The 24,614-nt window shown below is 52.4% G+C and overlaps 1 protein-coding gene across 3 annotated transcripts in view; it reads right to left on the bottom strand.

Annotated features, from left to right (window-relative positions):
• The window catches only part of LOC144950981 (high affinity cationic amino acid transporter 1-like), a 68,505-nt gene that overhangs the window by 11,665 nt on the left and 32,226 nt on the right, over positions 1–24,614 (bottom strand). For all 3 annotated transcript variants that reach the window (XM_078881172.1, XM_078881171.1, XM_078881173.1), the window contains 9 exons: positions 23,972–24,400; positions 22,678–22,833; positions 21,998–22,160; positions 17,670–17,794; positions 14,569–14,791; positions 11,220–11,359; positions 9,096–9,198; positions 6,518–6,693; positions 5,453–5,619 (listed from right to left, as the gene is read on the bottom strand). In XM_078881172.1, the coding sequence (XP_078737298.1) occupies positions 5,453–5,619; positions 6,518–6,693; positions 9,096–9,198; positions 11,220–11,359; positions 14,569–14,791; positions 17,670–17,794; positions 21,998–22,160; positions 22,678–22,833; positions 23,972–24,356 (1,638 nt within the window). In that variant the 5' untranslated portion in view covers positions 24,357–24,400. The remainder of the gene's footprint in view (positions 1–5,452; positions 5,620–6,517; positions 6,694–9,095; positions 9,199–11,219; positions 11,360–14,568; positions 14,792–17,669; positions 17,795–21,997; positions 22,161–22,677; positions 22,834–23,971; positions 24,401–24,614) is intronic.

The raw sequence follows: 24,614 nt of genomic DNA, 5'->3' as shown, positions 1-24,614 counted from the left end.
CCCGATACCCGGCTACCCGTACCCGGCCGGGTACGGGTACGGGTAGCCGTTTGCGACCCTGGTGCGGCCGGGTACGGGTAGGCCGTGAGTCACTGGTGAGTAACCGTTTGTCACTCATTTCGGGTAGGGTACGGGTAAGGAATCAAAACCTGTTTGCGACCTCTGGGGAAGAGTCGCACGTCAGCGGGCCGCCACTGAAGGCCCACCAGAGGCCGCCAGGGGCCGCCAGCGTCTCCGCAATGGAGGACACCGGCGTACGCGATCTTAGCGATTGCACGGTGGATACCGCTCAACAACGTTTTGACTCGTGATGGGTTTTTGTTCGTTACACTCAGTAACCCCTATTAGTGTAACTATACATTATGAACAAGTGCCGGCTCGAGCCCCTTATTAGCGCCATCTCTCCCGGTCTCCGTTTCTTTCTTGCCGTGCAGCTGCCGACGCGGATCGCAGAGCGACAGCGCCGATGGATTGGTCACAGCACCGGTGGTCAAGCCGGACAACCGTGTCGGCAAGACCGCAGCAGCAGCAGCAGCGACGGAGTCGCGTATCGTCGTCGCTGTCACGTGTCCGTGTTTTTTGGATCGAGGGGGACGTTGCGTCGTTATACATCGGACGGTGCTGGTCTGCATGACCCACAGTCGCACACTGCTGGAGGAGAGTTTGTTTATTGATGAGCTATGAAGGAGAAAGGCCATTGCCCGAAACAATCACCAATATATATTTTTTCTTTTACGGCCAGAGCATTATTGACAAATGCGTAAAATTATTATTATTGTTATTAAAATCACTATTTACTATTTGTTTTTAGCAGGTAAGGCCCCCCCCTGAAATATGTAGCTCTCTTTCAGAAAAGACCTGGCCACAAATGATAGCTCAACGAAGTTGGCCTATCACCCGTGGAATTTTTATAGCAGCCAAATTACACATGTCGATTCTAACTGTGGAGGGAAAAAGCACAGGACCTGGAGAAAAATCCACACGACCACGGGAAAAGAGAACACGCCAAGCTCCAAATATACATGTTCTTCGTTCTTTCGGTAAAGTCACGTGAATAGAAAAAAGAAAGAAAATAAAAAAAGTAATAATAATAAAAAATGTATTCATGAAAATAATTAAAGAAAAAAACCCGTAATAAAAATAAGTACAATAAAAAAATAATTATAATAAAATATTAAAATTATTAATGAAAATAATCAAAGCAAAAAACCCATAATAAAGAAAATAGCTAATTAAAAACTAAAAATTTATTTTAAATAATAAAAGCTAAAAACCCGCGACGTTTCGATTGCAACACAAGCGATCTTCATCAGGCGGAGAGAAAAGAAAAAAATCCAAATATCCAACAGGTGTCAGGGTCGAACCCACAACCCTCCTGTAAACCAGGCGTGGTAGTTAACATCTCGACACTGTGAGAGAGAGAGACATGCAAACTCCAAATATACAGCAGGCATCGTCAGGGTCGGGATCAAACCCACGACCTCCTGTATACCAGGCGAAGTAGTTAACATCTCCTAGCCACCATGGCGCCCTTCATGCACCACTGCCAATGCAGGAGCATCACCAAGCAATGTGGTTGGATGCGATTCAGTCTTGGGTCTCCTCTCCTTTGTGGGAGCACTGGCAGAGAAGGATGAGATGGTGGTGCGCGCCCCTATCGGCGATTGGTGGCACCTCGTGTAGGTACGTTGAACTTCTTTCCCACCGTACGTAGCCAAATGTGCAAATGGGAGGTGCAGTGTTGAGTCTATGGGCAGTGTTGAGTCCATGGGTAGTGTTGAGTCTATGGGCAGTGTTGAGTCTATGGGCAGTGTTGAGTCTATGGGCAGTGTTGAGTCTATGGGCTGTGTTAGTCTATGGGCAGTGTTGAGTCTATGGGCAGTGTTGAGTCTATGGGCAGTGTTGAGTCTATGGGCAGTGTTGAGTCTATGGGCTGTGTTAGTCTATGGGCAGTGTTAGTCTATGGGCAGTGTTAGTCTATGGGCAGTGTTAGTCTATGGGCAGTGTTAGTCTATGGGCAGTGTTGAGTCTACGGGCAGTGTTTTGAGTCCATGGGCAGTGTTAGTCTATGGGCAGTGTTGAGTCAACACTACCCATAGACTATGGGCAATGTTTTGAGTCCATGGGCAGTGTTTCGAGTCTATGGGCAGTATGTGTGTATGTTGAACTATTTTTGCACCGTACGTAGCCAACCGTGCTAATCGGAGGTGCGGGGGATGGGAGGGGAGGTGACTACAAACTAAAACACAAAAAAGCAGTTCGAAAGAAACGAGTTTTCAAACTGGATTTAAAACTGCATAGCCCCCCAGCGGGCTTCCTAAATCATCGGACGGGGGTGGTAAGAGCGGCGAAGAATCACCCCGCTGACCCCCCACCCCCTAACTCCGTGGCGTCGAGACCGAGATTGATCGCTAAGCCACCCCGCGCTGCTGCGTCTCTCTGTGGAGAGACCGCAGAGAGAGACAGAGAGAGGGCAGGCGTGTGTCCTCGTGACATTTGAAATAAGAGCGAGCGACAAGCAGCTTGCGATTTTTTGGTTCATTTTTTTAAATGTGCTTTGTGCCATCGTCTTCACACCCCCGTTGCGCCGAGCAGCAGCCAGGCGGAGTGCAAGCTTCTCACTGGGTATTTTGTGGGTCTCCGATAGACTGCAGTAGCCACGCGGGACCAAGGAGCCAGAGCCGTGGCGAGAGGAATACTAATACGGATCATCTCAACTTGTAACTCTGCACCGGCCCCGAACCACAGACGAGTGGCGGGGAATGCAGCGGTCATGCGGTGTAGCCGGCGACAAATTCTCCACCCCAAGCTCTGCGATCCCCTATATGTTAAGGCACAAGTCAGTTGTTTACTTGTGGGAAGAAACTGGAGCGCCTGGAAAAAAACTCCACGCGTGCAAGGGGACAACACTCGATCCCGTACAGATGGAACAGCTGAAGTCCATATTCGCTGTACCACCTTCTCACGGCGAGCCAGGGTGTGGCCGGGCCTCGACAACCCACGGCAAGGGAGTTTCACACGACATCTGTGTGGTGATCCAGCAACCCTCGCTGCTGCTGCTGCTGCTGCCTCCACAGCGCTGGATTTACAGGCAGCCACGCGCAGCGGCAGCAGCAGCAGCATAGCCACTACCGTCCGATGGATGTGGTGTGCCGGGTGGGGAAATATGTCTGTACTGAGCTACGCGAGCTCGTTTTCAGAAGCGAGCTGGCCACAAACGAGAACTCGGCGAAGTGGCTCATCATGTAACAATAGGTTTTACCCTTTCTGGCAATAAAACAGGTGAGAATATGTTTTTCCCCTTTTGTTGTGGCAACAAAACAGCTGTGTTAAGATGTTAAAACATCAAACTGAAACCTTTTTACAAGGAATCATGTCTGCATTAACCACAATACTTGTGGTCAGAATGCAAACAAAAAATATGCTCTGATAATATATGATGCATTGTCCTTGAAACTGATTGGTCCACACGTCCTCTGGTCGAACACCGTTTGAGACGAGGCTCGAAAGAAAGCGGTCTCTGGTGTGGACCAATCAGTTTCAAAGACAATAATATTATCAGAGCGTGTTTTTTGTTTGCTTTCTGACCACAAGTATGGTGGTTAATGCAGACATGATTCCTCGTAAAAAAGTTTCAGTTTGGTGTTTTAACATCTTAACACCTGTTTTGTTGTCGTGAAAAAAGGGGAAAACCCTATTCTCATATTTTGGTACTGGCAAAGGAGGTCCCAATAAAACAGTGGTGTCAAGATGTTAAAACCCCAAACAGAATCGCTTACTCAAGGAATCCTGTCCGCATTAACCACACGCACTTGCGGTGAACATGCAAACAAAAATCATGCTCTGGTCATTTTTATGCTTCGTGCTGTTCACCTTTTGGCGTCCTCTGTTGAGACTCGACTCGATAGAAAGCCGTCTCTGGTGCGGACCAATCGGTTTCAAGGACAATTTATTTATTATTATCAGAGCATGTTCTTTTGTTTGCATGTTCACAGTAAGTACGTGTGGTTAATGCGGACAGGATTCCTTGAGTAAGCGATTCTGTTTGGCGCTTTAACATCTTGACATATTTTAATACTTGCAAGAAAGGTCCCATATTGGCTTATCATGTTGAAATTTATAGCAGCCAAATACTCACAACGAATGATTCTAAATGTGCAGGGTTAAAACCGGAGGACCCGGGGAAATATCCACGCCACCATGGGGAGGACGTGCAGCCGTTGGGGCCGGCATCGAACCCACGATCTCCCGTATACCAAGCGAGGAAGTTAACATCTCCTAGCCACCAAGTCACCGACCAGAAAAAAAGTTTTTCCCGACCATTCAGCAATCGAATCCCTGGGCTCCACGTCGCTGAAAGTGTGGCAGACGGACAGCACCTGGATGAAATCGAACCTGCCGGTCACACCGTCCCGCAGACGCATCGCTCGCGATCGCAAATTCCCTTTTTATCATCTCGTCATCAAAATTTAAAATTGCCTGCGGACTTTTTCGGCGTATCTGCAGAGTCATTGCAAAGGGGGCAACATGTCCCCAGGTCAGTGCGAATTAACGGGGGCTGACGTGAGAATAAGACGACACTGGATGTGAATGTCAAGCGCTGTTTGTCAAAGAAGCCTTTCGGAGACAGCGCCCGACGGGCCCTTCAGCAGCGTCTTGGCCGGTCGCTCTTTCGTCAACGTTGTTGAATAAAAAGGAGTCTTTAACCCTTTTCCCCATTCCGAGACGTTGCTGCAAGTTGCAAGGTGGTGGTCGTCCCCGTTCACCTCCGAATCTCGGAACGGCGTGACCACTCAGCGTTAATTTGATTTATTTTGTTTTTAAAAGGCGTTGTTACTCACCGCAGAGAACCGTAGCGACGCGACCGCACTCCACGATAGCTGGCGCTAAACCATGTCGCACGTGCTCCCGCGTGGGGCTTGCGGGAGCCTCGGTAACGTCTTCCGGTGCATCATCGGAATGGGAAAGGGTTAAGATGTTTTTGTATGTACGTTTAACTTCTTTCACACCGTACGTAGCCTAACCGAGGGTGCAGTGCTGAGTCTATGGGAAGTGTTAATCTATGTGGAGTATGGATGTACATTGAACTTATTTCGCACCGTACGTAGCCTAACCGAGGGTGCAGTGCTGAGTCTATGGGAAGTGTTCATCTATGGGCAGTATGTATGTACGTTGAACTTCTTTCGCACAGTACGTAGCCAACCGTGCTAAAATCGGAGGCGCGTTCTAAATGTATCGCACGGCCAAGGAGAATGTGACACGAGGCTGAACGTCCCCGCACTCTGGCATTGATTGCGTGCACACTCCGATCCTGGCGCGGTGCATTGTGGGAAGAAGCTGGATGGCAACCATCATGGCTGCACGCTGCGCATTTGTTTATTTACTGCGATTGCCAAGCCCAGCAAAGCCTCACACCGGAGGCCTCACGACTCCTGCTCGGGAGGGTCCTTACCATGAAGGAGACCTTCGTCTGACTCTGCGGCTGCCTCCAGACGACGACGGTGACTGCGACGAGGGCGGTGGCAAAGATGACGACCATGGCGATGACCCAGGTGGCCTGCTCGGCCAGGGCCGAGGCCCCGTGCACCATGAACATGGTGAGCACCACGCAGAGTAACGCTGCGCACACACACGGACGGACCCACGCACGCCAGTTACGTAACCACACCTCAATCGGCGCACACGAGCGCACAATCGCGTTCACAGAGACAAGGATCGCCTCCCCCTGTATAGCCTCAGCAGACTGTTGGGGCAAGTGCTGTTAGTGAGCACCAATGAAGGCTGGCACGGTACACGAGGGGGTGGGTGGCCAGCACCTCGCCCGGCCGCCTTTGTCTCCCCAGTGACGATGTTTACACATCGCACTAGGTACTCAGTTGAGGGTGAGTCGACCTAGGGGAGGCCCACGACCGGTTCAGATAATTGTCACTGGTGTTGACCGTGAGCGGTAATCGAACTCGGATTGCCGGTTTTGTAGTGCAGCGTGCTAACCGTTGCACCACCGCTCCCAACACAATCGCGTTTACAACCAATTCGTGCACATGAGTACGCGATCATGGTCACGAGGTTAAAGTAAACTTTTTATTTGACCAGGTAAGGCTCACCGAGCTATGTATAGCTCTTCAGAAGCGACCTGGCCACAAATTAGATCTCAACGAAGTGGCTTATCATGTGGAAATTCGCCAAATACTCTAAAACGCGTGATGTTCATTCTAAAATGTGGACGGAAAAACCGGAGGACTAAGGGAAAAATCCACGCGACCACGGAGAGACACGCAAACTCCAAATATACAGCAAGCATCGTCAGGGTCGGGATCGAAGCCACGACCTCTTGTATACCAGGCGAGGTAGTTAACATCTCACCACTGTGTGAGAGAGACACGCAAACTCCAAATATACAGCAGGCATCGTCAGGGTCGGGATCGAACACACGACCTCCTGTATACCAGGCGAGGTAGTTAACATCTCGCCGCTGCGGCACGGTGGGGGGGGGCGGGGTGGAGGGAAGGGGGCTCACCGATGAGGCCGACACACACGTTCACGATGACGGTCGATTGTTTGTTGGGAAGCCGCGACCGAGGCTGTATCAGCAGCATGGGCCCCCACTGCGGCTTGTCCTGCTCCTCCGAGCCGGCACCCCCAGGCACGAATTCAAAGTCCGGTGAGTCCTTCCAGTCCGGCTCCGGTTGGTAACTGACCACACGAACAGGGGGGGGGGGGGGGGGGGGGGGGGGGACACACGTGGGCAGCACAATCACCAAATCTGCGCTTGACGCATCGCGGCGATCGACCGCGGCGAATTCGTCGACGCGAGTTTCGCCGTTCCAACGTCGCAACGCCGCAACGGATACGCGCACGTCGCGTCCGCCGGCTGTGCACGTGGGCTGCATGCAATCCGGCGCTGTGGAGGCAAGCGACGAGGGTTGGTGGATCGCACACAGACGTCGCGTGAAACTCCCTCTTCCCGTGGGCGTCCCAGAGTACCGCACCGAGAAGGCGGCACAGAAAAAATGTGGACTTGGCCCGTTCCGTCTGTACGGGATCGAGCGTTTCCCCCCACCCCCCCTCGCACGCGTGGGTTTCCTCCGGGTGCTCCGGTGTCCTCACACGTTAAAACGCTCATTAATTGGCCGATAAAACATTCATACAAAGAGGATCACAGAGCTTGGGCAATTGTTGGCGCCGTTCATTGCGTGGCCGACTTGCAGCTCGTCTGTGGCTCTGCAGAGTCATTTTCTCTCTTCAGGGAGGCAAATCGCCCGATGAAATCTCTCGCGAAATGCCACGGTACTCAAATTGTGTGCTGAAGTAATAGCCAATTGGCACGTTTTGCTCACGTGACAAACCTTGCGAATCGGGCGAGTTAACGACACATTTTAATTTACGCCATCCAACCAAAAAACCTTTATCGTGCATAATATTGGTCGCGAAAAGCCGACGTGTATGAATAACGGTCCTTCCGTGAAATACCAGGTCCATGGTCTGTAATGTTATTCATGTTGCTTTCTATATAAACACAACAACAACAACAACAACAACACGGACAACCACCGGACATCACAGGGCAGCTCTGGCACGCACGACCCAACGCTGCAGCGGTAACCGTGCAGCGCGGGTGCCAGAAACCGGGACGGCAGTGGTGAGAGCCGTTCCTGCGCAAACGCGGAAGAGCTGCCAACGAGCAGCAGGACGATCGGGGTTGTGGCCCTGCGCCACCACACCACCACCAACCCCACCACCACCACCAACCCCAACAATACCACCACCCCCACCACCACCACCAACCCCACCACCAACCCCACACCACCACCACCACCACCACCACCCCCACACCACAAACCACCACCCCCACCACAAACCACCACCACCACCCCCACCACAAACCACCACCACCACCACCCCCACCACCAACCCCACCACCACCACCACCAACCCCACCACCACCACCACCAACCCCAACCCCAGCACCAGCACCAACACCACCACCAACCCCAACACCACCACCACCACCACCACCAACCCCAACACCACCACCACCACCAGCACCAACACCACCAACCCCAACATCACCACCACCACCAACCCCAACATCACCACCACCACCACCAACCCCACCACCACCACCACCACCACCAACCCCACCACCACCAGCACCAACCCCAACCCCACCACCAACCCCACACCACCACCAACCCCACCACCACCACCACCAACCCCACCACCACCACCACCAACCCCACCACCACCACCAACCCCAACACCACCACCACCACCAGCACCACCACCACCAACCCCACCACCAGCACCAACCCCACCACCAACCCCACCACCACCACCAACACCACCACCAACCCCACCACCACCACCAACCCCACCACCACCAACAACCCCAACACCACCACCAACCCCAACCCCAACACCAGCACCAACCCCACCACCGACCCCGCACCACCACCACCACCACCACCAACCCCACCACCACCACCACCACCAACCCCACCACCACCACCAACCCCACCACCACCACCAACCCCACCACCACCACCACCAACCCCACCACCACCACCAACCCCACTACCACCACCACCAACCCCACTACCACCACCACCAACCTAACCACCAACCCCGCACCACCACCACCAACCCCGCACCACCACCCCCACCACCACCAACCCCACCAACAGCACCACCACCAACCCCACCACCACCACCAACCCCACTACCACCACCACCAACCTAACCACCAACCCCGCACCACCACCACCAACCCCGCACCACCACCCCCACCACCACCAACCCCACCAACAGCACCACCACCAACCCCACCAACCCAGCACCACCCCCACCACCCCCACCCCCACCACCAAATGTTTTTGTTGTTGTTACCATAACGCCGGGCTGCCATATATATATACGCCCATGTTATTCCGAGGCTACACAGCTGTAGCCAACCGCAGCGAAATATTAAAAAGGACCCCGTGGATTAATTCGTTCAGACGAAGAGGAAGGGGATCCAGGGAGGAGCAAGGGGAGCGAGGGGAGCGGGGGGGGAGAGGTGGAGGAGGGGGGGGGAGCTGCTGCTTGGCATTCCTTACCGCAGAATGAGCACGCAGGCAGCCACCAGAGAGTATGAGAGCAGCGTTCCGATGGACATGAGGTCCACCAGGGCGATGAGGTCAAACAGGAACGCCATCACCGCTGATGCAGACAAACGATAAAAAGGCAAAATGATCCTCATGGCGGAACCCCGGGGTACCAATGTAATACAAAATTGGCGAGGCAATTAAATATTTTATTTCAGGGACACGATTTTTTTTCCAGGGGTGTACTTCAACTCCGCGACTGGGGTACCAATCAATCCCGAAATCGGTGGTGCCACTCCGCGATGTCGAAACGCAGCGAGGACGATGATTGCGACGAAACCCGGAACACTCGCACGCACCGTAGCGGTGCATCGTGCAAAGCTCGTCGAGATGAGTCGATTGCCGCGTCGCCGACCATCAACAGACTAAAAATTACTGCATCACGGATACTGTGCGAGAGCCGGGGTACTATGGTACCCTGGGGTACCGCCATAAGGTTCAAATTTCCAGCATTAACGGACTGTTCGGGGAAAGCGCCGTTAAGCGAGCAGCGGCACCTTTAAAGGCCGGCACGGCGCACGAGGGGGTGGGCGGCCAACACCACGCCCGATGTTTACACATCGCACCAGGTGCTCATTTGAGGTGGAGTCAACTTCGGGGAGAGGGAGGCCCAAGACGAGTTCAGATCAGAGGTCGCAACCGGGTACCCGATACCCGTACCCTACCCGATACCCGGCTACCCGTACCTGGCCGGGTACGAGTACGGGTAGCCGTTCGCAACCCTGGTGCGGCCGGGTACGGGTATGGGTAGCCGCACGTGACTCACCCCAACCAATGAGTGAGAAGGCCGTGAGTCACTGGTGAGTAACCGTTTGTCACTCATTTCCCAACGTCTTGTCTCTTCTCACAATTCAAGTTCCTAGAATCAACCCACCCGCGCCTGCAACATGGCTTCATCCCAGAGGTCGCAATCGGGTACCCGATACCCGTACCCTACCCGATACCTGGCTACCCGTACCCGGCCGGATACGGGTACGGGTACCCGTTTGCGACCCTGGTGCGGCCGGGTACGGGTAAGGAATCAAAACCCGTTTGCGACCTCTGGTTTAGATAACCATCACCGGTTTGGCCCATGAGTCGGAATATATGAAGCAGCCAAAGAACTCCAAACGCGCGATGTCGATTCTAAAATGTGAAGCGCAAGACCGGAGGACCCGGTGAAAAATCCACGCGGCCACGGGGAGAGAGAGCGAGAGACACGCAAACACCAAATATCAAGGGATTGTCAGGGTCGGGATTGAACCCACTTAATGAGCCGGTGGTCTGAAACGTTCACGAGCAGCAGCGGCTCGCCGCGGCTCGTTTGGTCGCTCCGGGGTTGCGCTGCCGAGCGCGAACGGAGTGAAATGTCTGTCCCGTCAACGCCACGAGTGATCCGTACGTGACGGGCGAGCGTCACCGTCAATCCCCCCCCGCACCCCCCCAAGTCCCCGGCGCGCTCGCAACCCGAAATCGTCGGTGCGTGAAGCGGAATTACGTCGCCCGGCCGGTTGACCGTGGTCAGTGCACTTCACTCGCCGTCGGAGAGACGCCGGCTCAAATCTCGGCCGGAGCACTTCCCTCGGCCAGGGATGCAGAGCAGAGGGGCGCCACGATAGCTAGGAGATGTTAACTCCCTCACCTGGTATACACAGGAGGTCGTGGGTTCAATCCCGACCCTGACAATGCCTGCTGTATATTTGGAGTTTGCGTCTCTATCTCTCTCATCATGGTGGCTAGGAGATGTTAACTACCTCGCCTGGTATACAGGAGGTCGTGGGTTCAATCCCGACCCTGACAATGCCTGCTGTATATTTGGAGTGTGCGTCTCTCTCTCTCTCTTTCCCTCTCTCTCCCCGTGGTCGCGTGGATTGTTCGCCGGTTCCTCCAGTTTTCCCCCCTCCACATTTTAGAATCACCGTCACGCGTTTAAGAATCTTTGGCTGCCGAGCTACACAGCTCTTCGTCGACCTGGCCACGGTGACAGCCCGACGAAGTGGGCCTCATCGCCACCCCGTGGACGTCTATAACGGCAGCAGCAGTCAAATAACCCCCGTAGCAGTCAAACAGTCTGAAGCGCAGAGCCCGGGCGCTCACCTGCCACGGAGCCCGAAGTGATCGTCGCGAGGATGGGAGTCTTGAAGCGCTTGTGGACTCGCGCCAGCCAGCGGAACAGCAGTCCGTCCTCCGCCATGGCGTAGATGATGCGAGGCATGGGGAAGATGCTTCCGAGCAAACTGGGGTGGGGCGGAGGAGAAGGGCCATCAGGCCGAGCGCACGGAAGGGAGCGAGAGAGAGAGAGAGAGTTCACCGATGATGGCGGTAACGGCGATTATAAAAATGCTCGTTGCACGCGAAGGCGGGCGAGAAGGCAACCTCCGCACGGGCAACCTGGATTAAACGGGGGCGACACCACCCGCTGGCGGCTATGCTGCCTTCATCGCTATCCGTACGCTGTGGAGGGAGCGGCAAGGGATGGGTGAATCGCCGCGCAAATGTCGAGAAGCTCCCTTTGGACCCCCGCGGGCGTCGAGGCGATGCCCGTAAGCCCTGGCTCGCTAGGAGAATGCAGCACGGTGAAGCGCGGACTGATATCGCCTTCTGTGTGGGATCGAGTATTGCCCCCTCGCACGTTTTCTCCGGGTTTTTGCTCCCACGTGCAGCATAAACGCTCGCCAATTGACCGAAAACATCTTAATTACGGAGGGAACTGTTGGTGCCGGCTCACTGCCCGGCACCCTTCCAGCTCGGCCTGTGGTTGCCACTCGGTGATTGGAAGATGCAATTTGCACGAACGACGCCGCAATAGGAAACTAAATCAATTATATTTTAAAAAGTGTAATCGATACCCAGACATCAAGGCATTTGCTTTATTATATCGCCTCTTTTTCTTTCCCCAGCGAGTTTTATTTCCGCCCAGCGTTGTGGACAGCCGCTTTCAAGATCCTTGATGAAAGGCGCTTCCATACATTGGGCATTATTATTAAAGAGTTCAACACGTAGACTTCCACGACCAATATTTTCCATAGGGAGGTTTTTGGGTGCGGGGCCGTCCATAAATGACATCACGCGATTTTGGACGATTTTTACCCCCCCCCCCCCACCCTAGTCACACGGCGTCACAAAAAGGCAGACCCCCCCTCAAATATGACGTTACAAAGCTCTGCCCCCCCCCCCCCAAAAAAAAATATTGTCATTGTAGTGCGTATTTAATGTGGCGCTGCACTCTGTTGTAGGAGAAAACGTTTATAAAGCAGTATATTTAATTAAGTAGAACGTGTTGTCTATATTTATTTAAAGTTGCGCATTTTGATGCGATGTCACATTTCTAAAACCCCCACCCCCCCCCCCGTCACACATCGTCACAAATGTCTGACCCCCCCTCCCCCAGGTGCGTGACATCATTTATGGACGGCCCCTTGGATCACGTGACTATAAATGTGTCGTTAAACCCGCCACCACCCGACACAACCACCTTATAAAAATTTGTCACGTAAATAAAACCTGCCAATCCGTAACTAGTTCGGCACACAACATGTGTGTTGGGAGAGTAAACCCACTACAAAATTAACAATTCCAGCACGACGTTTCGCCAGTAATTACAACCAGCATCATCAGGCGACAGTCAAGTGTTTCTGGATAAATCCTCCTCCTGTTTCAGTCCGAAATAGAGGGATAAATGTGATGTTGTCACTTGTGATCCCCCCACCTCCGCCTCTCGCACCTGACGATTGGCCGTGTCGGGTGGTGACGGGTTTAACGACACATTTATAGTCACGCGATCGAACCCAAAAACGTCTGCTATGGATCATTAACATTACTGTTAACATCACGATGTGCCCAATCTCATCGGATCTCATAAGCCAAGCAGGCCAGAGGCTGGAAGGCGCCTGGATAAGTGGCCACCACCTTGCACGCCAGGTTGCTTAGGCTGCTGCGGGGCTGTGCGCCAGCAAAAACAAACAAAAAATCCATCGTTGCGATGTACTTCTACGCTCCCACGCCTACGCTTTACACCAACCCTCCAGCTGACGGGCGCGGGGGAAGTTACGGTCAAACAAACCGCGCTACGGGCCCATCCCTCATCCAGCAGTGGATTGACGACAAAGGGCTGCTCTCGTTGAAGTCGTCCCGTCAAAGCACACACAAGTCTTTCCCCGGCAACAGCTGCGGAAGGGAGCGGGGTGGGGTGGGGGGGGATGCGTGGCGGAAGCAGCGACGCAGGAGGCTACGCCAGCCTCAACGCGACGCAGCAGCCAAGCGCACCAGAAATCCGCGGCCGCACATCGGTGCGACAGGAGGTGGAACCTGGACGACACTTTGGAAGCTGTTCGGTTGATTTTTGTAAGCGAATCGTCCGCTGCATTTTTGTTGTTGTTGTTGTTGTTCTGCCGTTAATAAAATCGCAAAAGTGGAAGGCGCCCCACCCCCCCACCACCACCACCCCACCACCACCACCCCACCACCACCACCCCACCACCCCGCACGGCCGCTTGCTACGGACCGCGGAGAATGTCGCTGGACATGCAAACAAAAAACATGCTTCGAAAATTTCTGCCATCGTCTTTGAAACCGATTGGTGTAAACCAGAGACAGCTTTCCTTAGAGCCAAGTCTCAAAGTGTCAGACCAGAGAATGCCAAAAAGCGAACAGCACCAAGACAATGCCACCATCAGGGCACTTACACAGCTCGGGGTGAGCCGCTACATTACGGGACCTTTCTTGCCAGTGTCAAAAAACGTGCTCCCTAATACACCCAGCGCGTTGTATCCAATTCGCGTTCACAAAACACGCGGCGTTACAGGAGGACGGACTGCACACCACATTCCCCCGGAGAGATGGCGGTCGGATTGGTGGTGGTGGGCGAGCGGGCGAGCTGAAGGGGATACTTCCCTCCTGCAAGGAGGGGGGGTGGGCGGGCCGAGCGCGAGAGCAGCGGACGCTCCTCCGCGTGGCCACACGGGGGAACCGACGTCCCAGTGCGCGCGACGACGGTCACAAGCGGAGACGCGCACCGTGCCAACACCGCACCTGCGATGAGCACGGTTGGCTATGTACGGTGCGACAGAAGTCAAACGTACGTATGTACGTACTGCCCGTAGACTCAACACTGCCCGTAGACTCAACACTGCCCGTAGACTCAACACTGCCCACAGACTCAACACTGCCCATAGACTCAACACTGTCCGTAGACTCAACACTGCCCGTAGACTAACACTGCCCGTAGACTAACACTGCTCATAGACTCAGCACTGCTCATAGACTCAGTCCTCATAGACTAACACTACCCATAGACTCAACACTGCACGTAGACTCAACACTACCCATAGACTCAACACTGCACCTCCGATTAGCACGGCATCCTACGCACGGTGCGAAAGTTCAACACAAGACCATATCCACGAGCCGTTAGCCATGAATGCCGGCGACGCCGCGGCGGCCTTACCTCGAGGTGAGCGCGCACAGCGCCCCGATGGCCACCATGTACTTGGCGGGGCCCCAGCCCACGTATTCGAAGGCCACGGGCAGGGGGCTGGCCTCGTCCAGCAGATAGTAGGGCATCATGAGCGTGAGGGCGGCCGACACGCCAAAGTAGGCCACGAAGCAGATGAGCAGCGAGGCGACGATGCTGATGGGGATGGCACGCTGAGGGTTCTTCACCTCTTCGCCTGCAACCGCGATTGAGCAAAACAGACAGGGGGGGGGGGGTGGGGGCTTGACGGTCGGTCCGTGGCGCGTGATCGCGCGTCCCAGGCCAAGAGCAGCACCCGTTCGGGCCGTGCCTTGGCTCGTTGTTTCGTGGAAGCGTCGGGCTTTAAGTATTTTGCGTGCGCTGCGTGATGAACCGCGCTGCGTTAACGCCGCGGCAAATGTCGGTGAGGCTTAACGGAGACGACGTTTCGCACGAGGCGGCGGGCTCCCCGTTAACCGCGCACCCACACAGCGAGTGTCCGCGGAGTTCCTGTGCCCCCCCCCCACCTCCCTGCGTCGCGGTTCGTGTTCTGTGCCGGCCTCTTTATTTGAAATACAATTTGAAAGAAAAAAAACACCAACAGAATGAATTTTATATTCTTTGGGTCTTTCGGTAAAGTCGCGTAGATAGGTTCAAAGAAAATAACAAAAACATTACAAAAAAGCGACGGAGTTTCGATCACAACTTATGCGATCGTCATCAGGAGGACGATCGCTTGTGTTGTGATCGAAACGTCATAGTTTTTTTGTTCTTTTTTTGTTATTTTCTTTGAACCCAAGTGACGTTACCGAAAGACAAAAAGAACATGAATTCCTGCAGCCACGTAAGCTTTAAGTCAAGATAGAATAAATTTTAACAGACCAATCCACGTTCAGCCTAGCGAGATTGACTGGGCCGCATTCGTGACATTGGCCGGCCCCAAGCGGCCGGGGTCAACGTGGAACGCGACGCGGATTTTACTCCGCGTGGAAAGGACACGGGGACAACGCTGCCCTCCGGAGCTCACACAAAACGTGGGATGGGGCGCACTCATTCAAGGCATCCGACTGCGCACGGGCACGGTGCGCCGTGAAGCACCATTCTCACAGACCCTTGTAAATGCTCACCACTCCCCCCAGCTTACGACACCTTTGGCGATACAATATGGGCATTCAAAGTCGTACCGGGGCCTGATGGTCTCACAGCGTAAAACTCACCAAGTCCTACGGTTAATACTGGTAGTAACCACCTGGTTCCACCAGCCCACAGGGGATTATTGTGTCCGTCCGTCCGTCGTGCAGGGAGGGGCTGGGTGGGGAGGAAGGGGCTGGGTGCGGAGGATGGGGAGGGGCTGGGTGGGTGGGGCTAGGTGGGGGGTGGGAGGGGTGGGGCTGGGTGGGGAGGGGCTGCTCACCCCGTGGTGCCCTTATTTAAATGTTTGTGGTGCCCTCTCGTGGCTGCATGAGCGATGCGCAGCCTTACGCGCAAGACGAGGGCGATTTCACACAGCAAATCGCGCATGGGCCTGCTGACAGACCTCCCCCCACTCACTACGAAACGGACTGTCAACAGACCGTGGCATTCTGGTTGACCCCAGCGGACACGTGACCAGGTAAGTCTACACAGGGCCACCAAGTGGGGTCTAGGGGTGGTCACGTGTCAGGGCCGAGATCCTGCTCGAGGATTCTAGAAAGGTGGTCGTTGCCAAGGACGAAGCCAGCCACGCCACAGAGGATATAAGCCGGGTCCTCTAGAGGGACCGGCTGCTGTTGTTCATCCTGAAGAATCTACATTCTACGTCCTACAGAGTCACCAACACGTGGACCTGGACCTAAGCTGTGGTCCGGTCCATTGTAGCTAGTTAGTGTCAATAGCGTAGTTAGCTTGGTGGTCACCACCATAGGTTGTTAATCTGGGCCAGTTACCCCTTTGTGTTGGTGTAAAATAAATGTGTTGCCTCCAAAGAGTACATCTCCGACTCAGTTGAACTCGCTACACATGCATAGACTCGGACTTGATTACTTTGGCTGGCAAGGCCCATTGAGCTAGGCAGCTCTTTTACAAGGATGACCACAACCCAAGACTGTCGGTAATGGTGGCAAGTTACATGACAATACAGTTTCATCCAGTTACATAGAGACCCAGAGTTACATAGAGACTCATTGAGTTCGAGATCAATAGCAAGTCAGAGATGAAGAGTGACGCAGTCATCCAGAAAGTTAGATGGATATTCATAGAACGACACAGATTCAGAGTTACAACAGAAACTCAGACTCGGCTGGCAAGGCCCCATTGAGCTAAGCAGTTCTGTTGCAAGGATGACCGCAGCCCAAGACCGTCAGCAGTGGCGGTAGTTATAGGACACCGCAGTTACGTACAAACCCATAGAGTTACAGAGATCCATAGTTACACAGGGATTCGTAGAGTAACACATACATCCCTAGAGAGTTACACAGAGACTCAAGATTTCGATTTAAAGCTTTCGTGACTGCAGGGATTCATCTTCTTGGTTCTTTTGGTAAAGTCACGTAGAAGGGAAATAATAAAATCATAAAAATAAAACATAATAAAATAATTCTCACGACGTTTCGGCCACAACGCAAACAGCCGTCCTCAGGTGCAGAACAGGTCTGTCGGAAAGACGACAGACCTGTTCTACGTGACTTTACCGAAAGAACCAAGAAGAGAGACTCAAGAGTTACGAAACGATCGCAGCCCAAGAGACCGACGGCAGCGACGGCAGTCACGGGACTCCGCAGGGCGAAGGGAAGTCGCAAACTAACGAGAGCTAAAGCAACGACAACAACAACAGCGACGATTTGCACGAGAAACCCAGGCCTGCCCGGAACTTCGCGCAAACAGGATAAGCAATTAATTAAATAAAAAAGGTGCTGACATACTAATCAAAAACGGCGTGTAAAAAGTTCAATAGTTAAAAAAAAAACACGATAATCCCCGTCGCAGACTAAGGCGCGCGAGTGAATAAGGCGCGCGAGAATTGGCACAACGCCGTTGCCGGCGAACGCCAAATCGCGGGCGCCCGTCCCACACCGCCACCAACCCACCCACCCCCTCCTCCTCCCGCAACGGCTCACCGGTGGTGGCGATGCAGTCGAAGCCGACGAAGGCGTAGAAGCAGGTGGCGGCGCCGGTGAGGACGCCGGTCACCCCGTACGGGGCGAACCCCCCCGAGCCGTACGTCCCGGTCACCGTCGCGTTGCTGCAGCGAGCGACGGGGATCGCGAAAGAGAAAAAACAACGACTGCGGCGTTAGTGGCAGCAGGGCATCAAGCGAACCGGAACCTCTCCCACCGCTCTCTCCGTGTGTGTGCGTCGCGTCCGTGATCTTGATGGCCCTTCCTGCCACTTGGCTCTGTGTCCATGACATTTGCTCACGAACTTGTTGGTCTATGGGTAACGTTCGTCTATGGGCAGTGTTAGCCTATGGGCAGTGTTAGCCTATGGGCAATGTTAGTCTATAGGCAATGTTAGTCTATGGGCAATGTTAGCCTATGGGCAATGTTAGCCTATGGGCAGTGTTAGCCTATGGGTAGTGTTAGTCTATGGGTAATGTTAGTCTATGGGCAATGTTAGTCTATGGGCAATGTTAGTCTATGGGCAATGTTAGCAAGGCAAAGCGACGCCTACGCTCAGGGCACCGGGTAAACGAGGACAGGTGGATCGCTCGTTCATTTTTACATTTGAGAGATATTTATTTTTTAGAGATATTATATTTTTATATTCGAGAGATATTTATTTTTTAGAGATCTTATATTTTTCTATTTGAGAGATATGAATTTTTTAGAGATATTATATTTTCATATTTGAGAGATATTTATTTTTTAGAGATCTTATATTTTTCTATTTGAGAGATATGAATTTTTTTGAGATATTATATTTTCATATTTGAGAGATATGCATTTTTAATAGATATTATATTTTTATATTTGAGAGATATGCATTTTTTATAGATATAATATTTTTATATTTGAGAGATATGCATTTTTATAGATATTATATTTTTATATTTGAGAGATATGCATTTTTATAGATATTATATTTTTATATTTAAGAGATTTTTTTTTTTGAGATATTATATTTTTATATTTGAGAGATATTTTTTCTATTACATTTTGTTGCAGCATTTTTATTCTTGTTATATACTTTTTAAAAATGTACGCACGCAACTCAACGCGAGCCGCCGGTGCAGAGCACCTTTCGTTACCAGAACGAACGTGGGTGGGGGGGGTTGCATACAAATTCGGCGTGCCTGAGTTTGGGGCGCGGCAGTGCCTAATTAAGTGGGGGAAGGAGGGCAGGGGAATTGGGTTCACTGCCCCACCCAGGCGGAGAGCACGAAAGCCTGTCGTCTCGAGCCCGCATTAACTCCAACTCGAAGAGTTCTGCTGAATCAAACGTTGCAAAGACTTGTCCCTTCATCTCCCTGTTCTTAGCGGCGTAGGGATTAGGGTTAATCGCTTGAAATGACGGTTTGGCAGCCGACGTATAATCACCGCAACTCAAATGACCCAGTTTCCCCGGCCGAGTTAATGCGGTATGCGCCGTTGAAGCACCGAATTCCTCGGCGTGGCGCTTGGGTCGGGACCGGCAATAATGAACCGTGGCACCGTGAAGCCATTAATTGGTCTTCTACCGCAAACCGAGACGTCGCAGAGGCCTGCGAGCGGCCACCGCAGCAGCGGTCACGCCTGAACACAGTCACCCAAAACGACGCCAAAACACCTTCTCCTCCGCCGAGCGCGGTTCGTGAATGTAATCGCGACCCGGCGGACGCGTTCTGATTTTACGTATCGAGTTGCTGCAGAAGAGAAGACGGATGTGGATCGGAGCGACGGCTGCGATATCGCCTACACTATAAACGGTTCCGTTCCGATGACAAACACCTACGTCTCGATTGAAAGCTTTCGTGACTGCAGGGATTCATCTTCTTGGTTCTTTCGGTAAAGTCACGTAGAATGGAAATAATAAAATAATAAAAATAAAACATAATAAAATAATTCTCACAACGTTTCGGCCACAACGCAAGCAGCCGTCCCTCAGGTGAAGCCGTCCTCAGGTGAAGACCAGGTCTGTCGGGGAGACATTCTACGTGACTTTACCGAAAGAACCAAGAAGATGAAACACCTACGTCAAATAATATTTACTTTATCGGTACCAAGCCTCCCACGTGGCAAGCTACCGTAGGGTGCGGCGGGGTCGTGTCGCGACAGGTTCTCTGCGGCGAGTAACAGCGTCTTTAGAAACAACGGCGCCTCTACCCCGAATAAAATCCATGCCGAGCCGCTTGCGAGCGTTTCCGAGATTTGGCGGTGAACGTCTGCAACTTGCAGACGTCTCGGAATGGCAGAGGGTTAAAGTCGGCACACGAGTCCAAAGTTTCGCTCGGGAACATCAAAGTGTCAAAATTAAGGGGGGTAGGAAGGGGGGCAGGGAAGCAGCAGCATTAACAAACTTGGGAGGCCCGTTCACAGATTCTCCTCCAGGTGGACATCGATTTTTGATGTCATTCATTCGGGCATTTAAGGCAACCCCCCTCTCCTACACCCACCCCCCCCACTCCCACCTCCCTATTCTTTTACCTTCTCCCCCCCCAACCCCCACTTTTCCTCCATAGAGGCGCTATCCGAGTTAAGCAAGTAGACACCCAGGGGACGCAGAGTTTATCGAAACGCATGGACAGGTTCAAGATACAAAACGTCGGTCGCTCTGCCCGCTTCGTTAAACTCGGGTGCAACGTTGTCCGGGAGACTGAGGTTCGCGGTTTATGCTCTGTACCGGGCTTCTATTGAAATATAAATCAAATATTTATATATAAAACGTTGGTAACAATTATTGTATAAGAATTGTTTTTTACCCTTCCTGGTACTAAAACAGGTGTTAAGATGTTAAAACACCAAACCTAAACCTTTTTCAAGGAATCGTGTCTGCATTAACCACATATACTCGAAGGTGAACATGCAAATAAAGAAACACGCTCTGACAGTATATGGTGCATTCGTCTTTAAAAACCGATTAGTCCACACCAGAGACGAGTCTCAAGCAGGCAAGGGAAGTCCCATGATGTAACAATTACACTGGTCAACACACTTTTTCTGGCATAAGATATTCCAACGGTTTTAAGGTAATTTTGGGGTGCTGATTCCAATTCTGGCATCAGTTTTTGTCTATTACATCAGGTTTTTGAGATATCAAATATTGCATTTTCAATAAAAAATTTTAATAAACGTGGATATCTACATAAAATTATATTATAAACACACTATCCTAAAAAATACAGCACCATATTTTAACACTAAAGCAGTCACTGACTCGCAACAACTTGCAATCATAAGTGACGGAGTTAATTTCGGGTAAAATCAATGAAAATGGGATATGCCTATACAGTAGCATTAAAATGAGATGTGTTAGAGCAAATCTGAGATCAGATTTGGAATCGGCACCCTGAAATTAGTCGAAAACAGCTGCAAAAGTGCAGGCCAGAATTTTTTTTTTTTTTTGTTGACCAGTGTTATTGTACTTCACATTGTGTCTGTACCGGTGTCGATCCCCGCACATGCCCTCTGTTGTGCGTACCAGAATCGTTTGTTCAATCAAAAGAAAATACTTTTGGAGGGGGGCTACTTCCCCCCCACCACTCACCACGTGGCACCCCACCCCCCCCACCACACTCCTACAGCCTTTCCGACAAGCCCCGGGGGGCATTGGACATCCTAGTTTTAAAAAATTAAAAAGTTAACCCGTAAAAACAAAGTTTTTCACTATAAATCCTTTATATGCGTGGCATCGGTTTTATTTTATTATTCATTTCTGTTTTTCTTGAGTAAGAGTTTCATTTTTATCACATTGGTATTTTAAATTAAATATAAGGAAAGTCGTATATAAGAATTATAAGGGTTTTCAGTTTTTGTATGATTGTTTATATTGTACATTTTTGTTGTTTTCTTGAATAATTTTCTGTGTTTAGGAAAAATATATGATTGTGTTAGTGAAATTTTTTTTTTCCTAAAAAGTGGAAAATTTTGGAAAATTTTTTTCACGAAAATAAATTGTCACGCACAACGAGTATGTGTGCAAAATGTCAGCTCGAGTGGATCACGGGAAGTGGGTTAAAAAACGACCGAAAGATTTGCACGGTCGTAAGCGCGCAAGCAAGCAAGCAAGTGAACTTAATAAAGGATTTTTTTTTTTTAATTCCTAAAAAGTGGAAAATTTAGGAAAAATTTTTTCACGAAAATAAATTGTCACGCACAACGAGTCTGTGTGCAAAATGTCAGCTCGATTGGATCACGGGAAGTGGGTTAAAAAACGACCGAAAGATTTGCACGGTCGTAAGCGCGCAAGCAAGCAAGCAAGCGAACTTAATGTAAAGGATTTAAAAATCGCTCGGGATCGCGTCGCTCGCCTGCGGGACGTGAAGTTGTCCAGCTCCTCCTGTTCGATGGCCCAGTTCCCCGCCTTGCCCTTGACGGCGCCGCCCAACATCACGGCGCAGAGCACGACCACGTTGATCGCCGTGAAGATCTTGCTGAAGAGCGCCGACTCGCGCACGCCAACGCAGAGAACGCCTGCGCACGCGACGGAGTAAGGAGAGGGGCGAAGGGTCACCGCGTGCGGCACCCTGGCGCACGACGGGGGCCCGTGGGCGATTGTCCGAACTGGTCATGGGCCTCCCCTAGGTCGACTCGGCCTTCAAATTAGTACCCGGGCACGGTTGCTGGCCACCAACCCCCTCGTGTGCCGTGCCGGACTTTGTAGGCGCTACTCACCAACACCACTTGCCCCTACAGTCTTTTTAACACGTAGGCTTTCGCGACCAGTGTTATTCATAATGAAGGTTCTTGGGTCAGATCGCGTTATTTATAAACGTGTCGCAACCCTTCACCACCCGACGCGGCCAATCGGTAAAAAATGTGTCACGTTGACAAAAGACAGACAAAATAGTTCACTACTTTAGCCCACCGCGTCCACCAGCGTCCACCAGCGGCCTCCTACGTGCCTTGAAAATGAACGAGCGCGCGTGCGTGCGTTGAAACCCACGATGAACACACGTTGCAACAAAAGAAAAGGAATCCGCAAACAAACCTGTGATGATGATAATGATGAAAGCGGCAAAGATGTCAGGGTATTTGGCAAGGCCCGGCAGCCCCATGGACATGTGCTCCGTTAAGAATTGAGAGATGGGATTCCCCAGGATCCCGTCGAAGTTGGCGCTCCAGGCCCGCGCGACGCTGGACGCTCCTGGAAGGAAGGGAGAGAAGAAAACAAATTTAATAATTTCAAGAAACAAAGAATCGTCGTTTAAACCTAACCGAGAGAGAAAGAGAGAGCAGCACCAAAAACCAAGAACCGTACCGATGACCCAACGGAGGAACAGCCGGGTTCTCTCCGCCGCCTTGACGACAGTGAGGGACCGCTCTCAACTGCGGCACAACAACGACAACAACGACAACAACGAAAGCGACGCGTGGAAGAAGGTGGTGTGTGGGGGGGGACATTTTCTGCGTCGATCGAACGACGCCGAGGTGTGAACCGTCGCTGATCACTCCGCAAGCACAACGACGTTGTATTCTGGTGGGACGAGCGGACCCACTCCCGCTCGGCTACCAGTCCCAGACGCTGCCGTGCAACGGCTTGCAATGTTAGAAATACAATTACAACACCACGTTGCTTTTTTTGTTCAAAGTGCCCTATGCAAGAATATTGAATAATACTCATTTAAGAACCCTCTGACACCCGAAAACAAAAACAAAATGACACTGTACCGTGGCGGATGAGCGCTTAACTCGCCGATGACGATCGCTTCGACCCGGTAGGTTCACTGAACGATCCTTGACCACTAAAAATCCTCACCTCTTTGCCATTTTCTCATTCTCTTCCTTTTACCTCCACCCCCCGCTAGCCCCTCCACTCCTCCGTCCCTCCCCCTAAACGTTTCGTGATCCCCAAAGCACATTTTAATCGCGGTCACTCATTCCTAAACAGCTTGCACGGCCCTGCCAACCAAATCATCATAATTCTGTCACCGTTCTTTTGATGACAAGCCCCATCTCCCTTCCGCCCCCTTCTTCACCCCGCTCTCACTCTCCTCCCTCACCAAGTTCTTCTTCCCCCTCACCTTCCCCTCCCCCACATAAAAGTTCACACACACACACCGCTCGCGCTCCCCATCAACAGGGCGGCGGCAGCCGCAGCGAACCCAATCTCCCTCCCTCCATCTAAACCTCGTGGAGCACGGCGGTCGGAACTTGGCACTGCGGAGTTCCTGTACCCCCCTCCCTCCTATGTCACGGTTCGTGCTCTGCACCGGGTTCTGGCTAAGGGGGGGGAGGGGAGGGGGATGGGGGTGGAAATCCGATAAGCGATCCGACGAGCTCACCGATCACGTAGGAGAGAATGAGCGTCCACCCGGTGACGAACGCGCACAGCTCCCCCACGGCGACGTAGCTGTAGAGGTACGCCGAGCCCGTCTTGGGCACGCGAGCCCCGAACTCGGCGTAGCAAAGGCCGGCGAGCACCGACGCCACGGCCGCCACCAGGAAGGAGAGCACGATGGCCGGGCCCGCGTCGTCTCGGGCGACGGCGCCGGCCAGCACATAGACGCCGGCGCCGAGCGTGCTGCCCACGCCGAGCACCACCAGGTCCAGGGTGGTGAGGCAGCGGGAGAGCTGGGACTCCTCCGTGCCGTCGGCGTCCATGGCGCCGGATTTGCGGCGGGACAGGCTGCGGGCGAAGCGCTCCATGGTCCGCATGGCGCCGCTCATGGTCGGCGAGGTGTCTTGGGACGGCGCCGTCGGTCGGAAGGAAGCTGCGCGGCGGGAAAAGACGAGGTCGCGGAGAGGTCAAACGGCGGGGCTTGTTGGATCACAGATATTCTGGTAGGGCAAGGTCAGAACGTTAGAACAACAATACAAAAAAAACCACAATAGGAGTGCAAAGGAAAAGAAAGGTAAACAAAATCACTTACAAAAATAAACTGTGTTTATCTTACAAAGGTGAAGCCCACCGCGCTATGAGATTAT

The sequence above is a fragment of the Lampetra fluviatilis genome, chromosome 60 (assembly GCF_964198595.1).
Source record: "Lampetra fluviatilis chromosome 60, kcLamFluv1.1, whole genome shotgun sequence".
NCBI classification, from domain to species: domain Eukaryota; kingdom Metazoa; phylum Chordata; class Hyperoartia; order Petromyzontiformes; family Petromyzontidae; genus Lampetra; species Lampetra fluviatilis.
The sequence above is the reverse complement of the archived record's forward strand: the minus strand, read 5'-3'. Positions and strand labels throughout refer to the sequence as shown.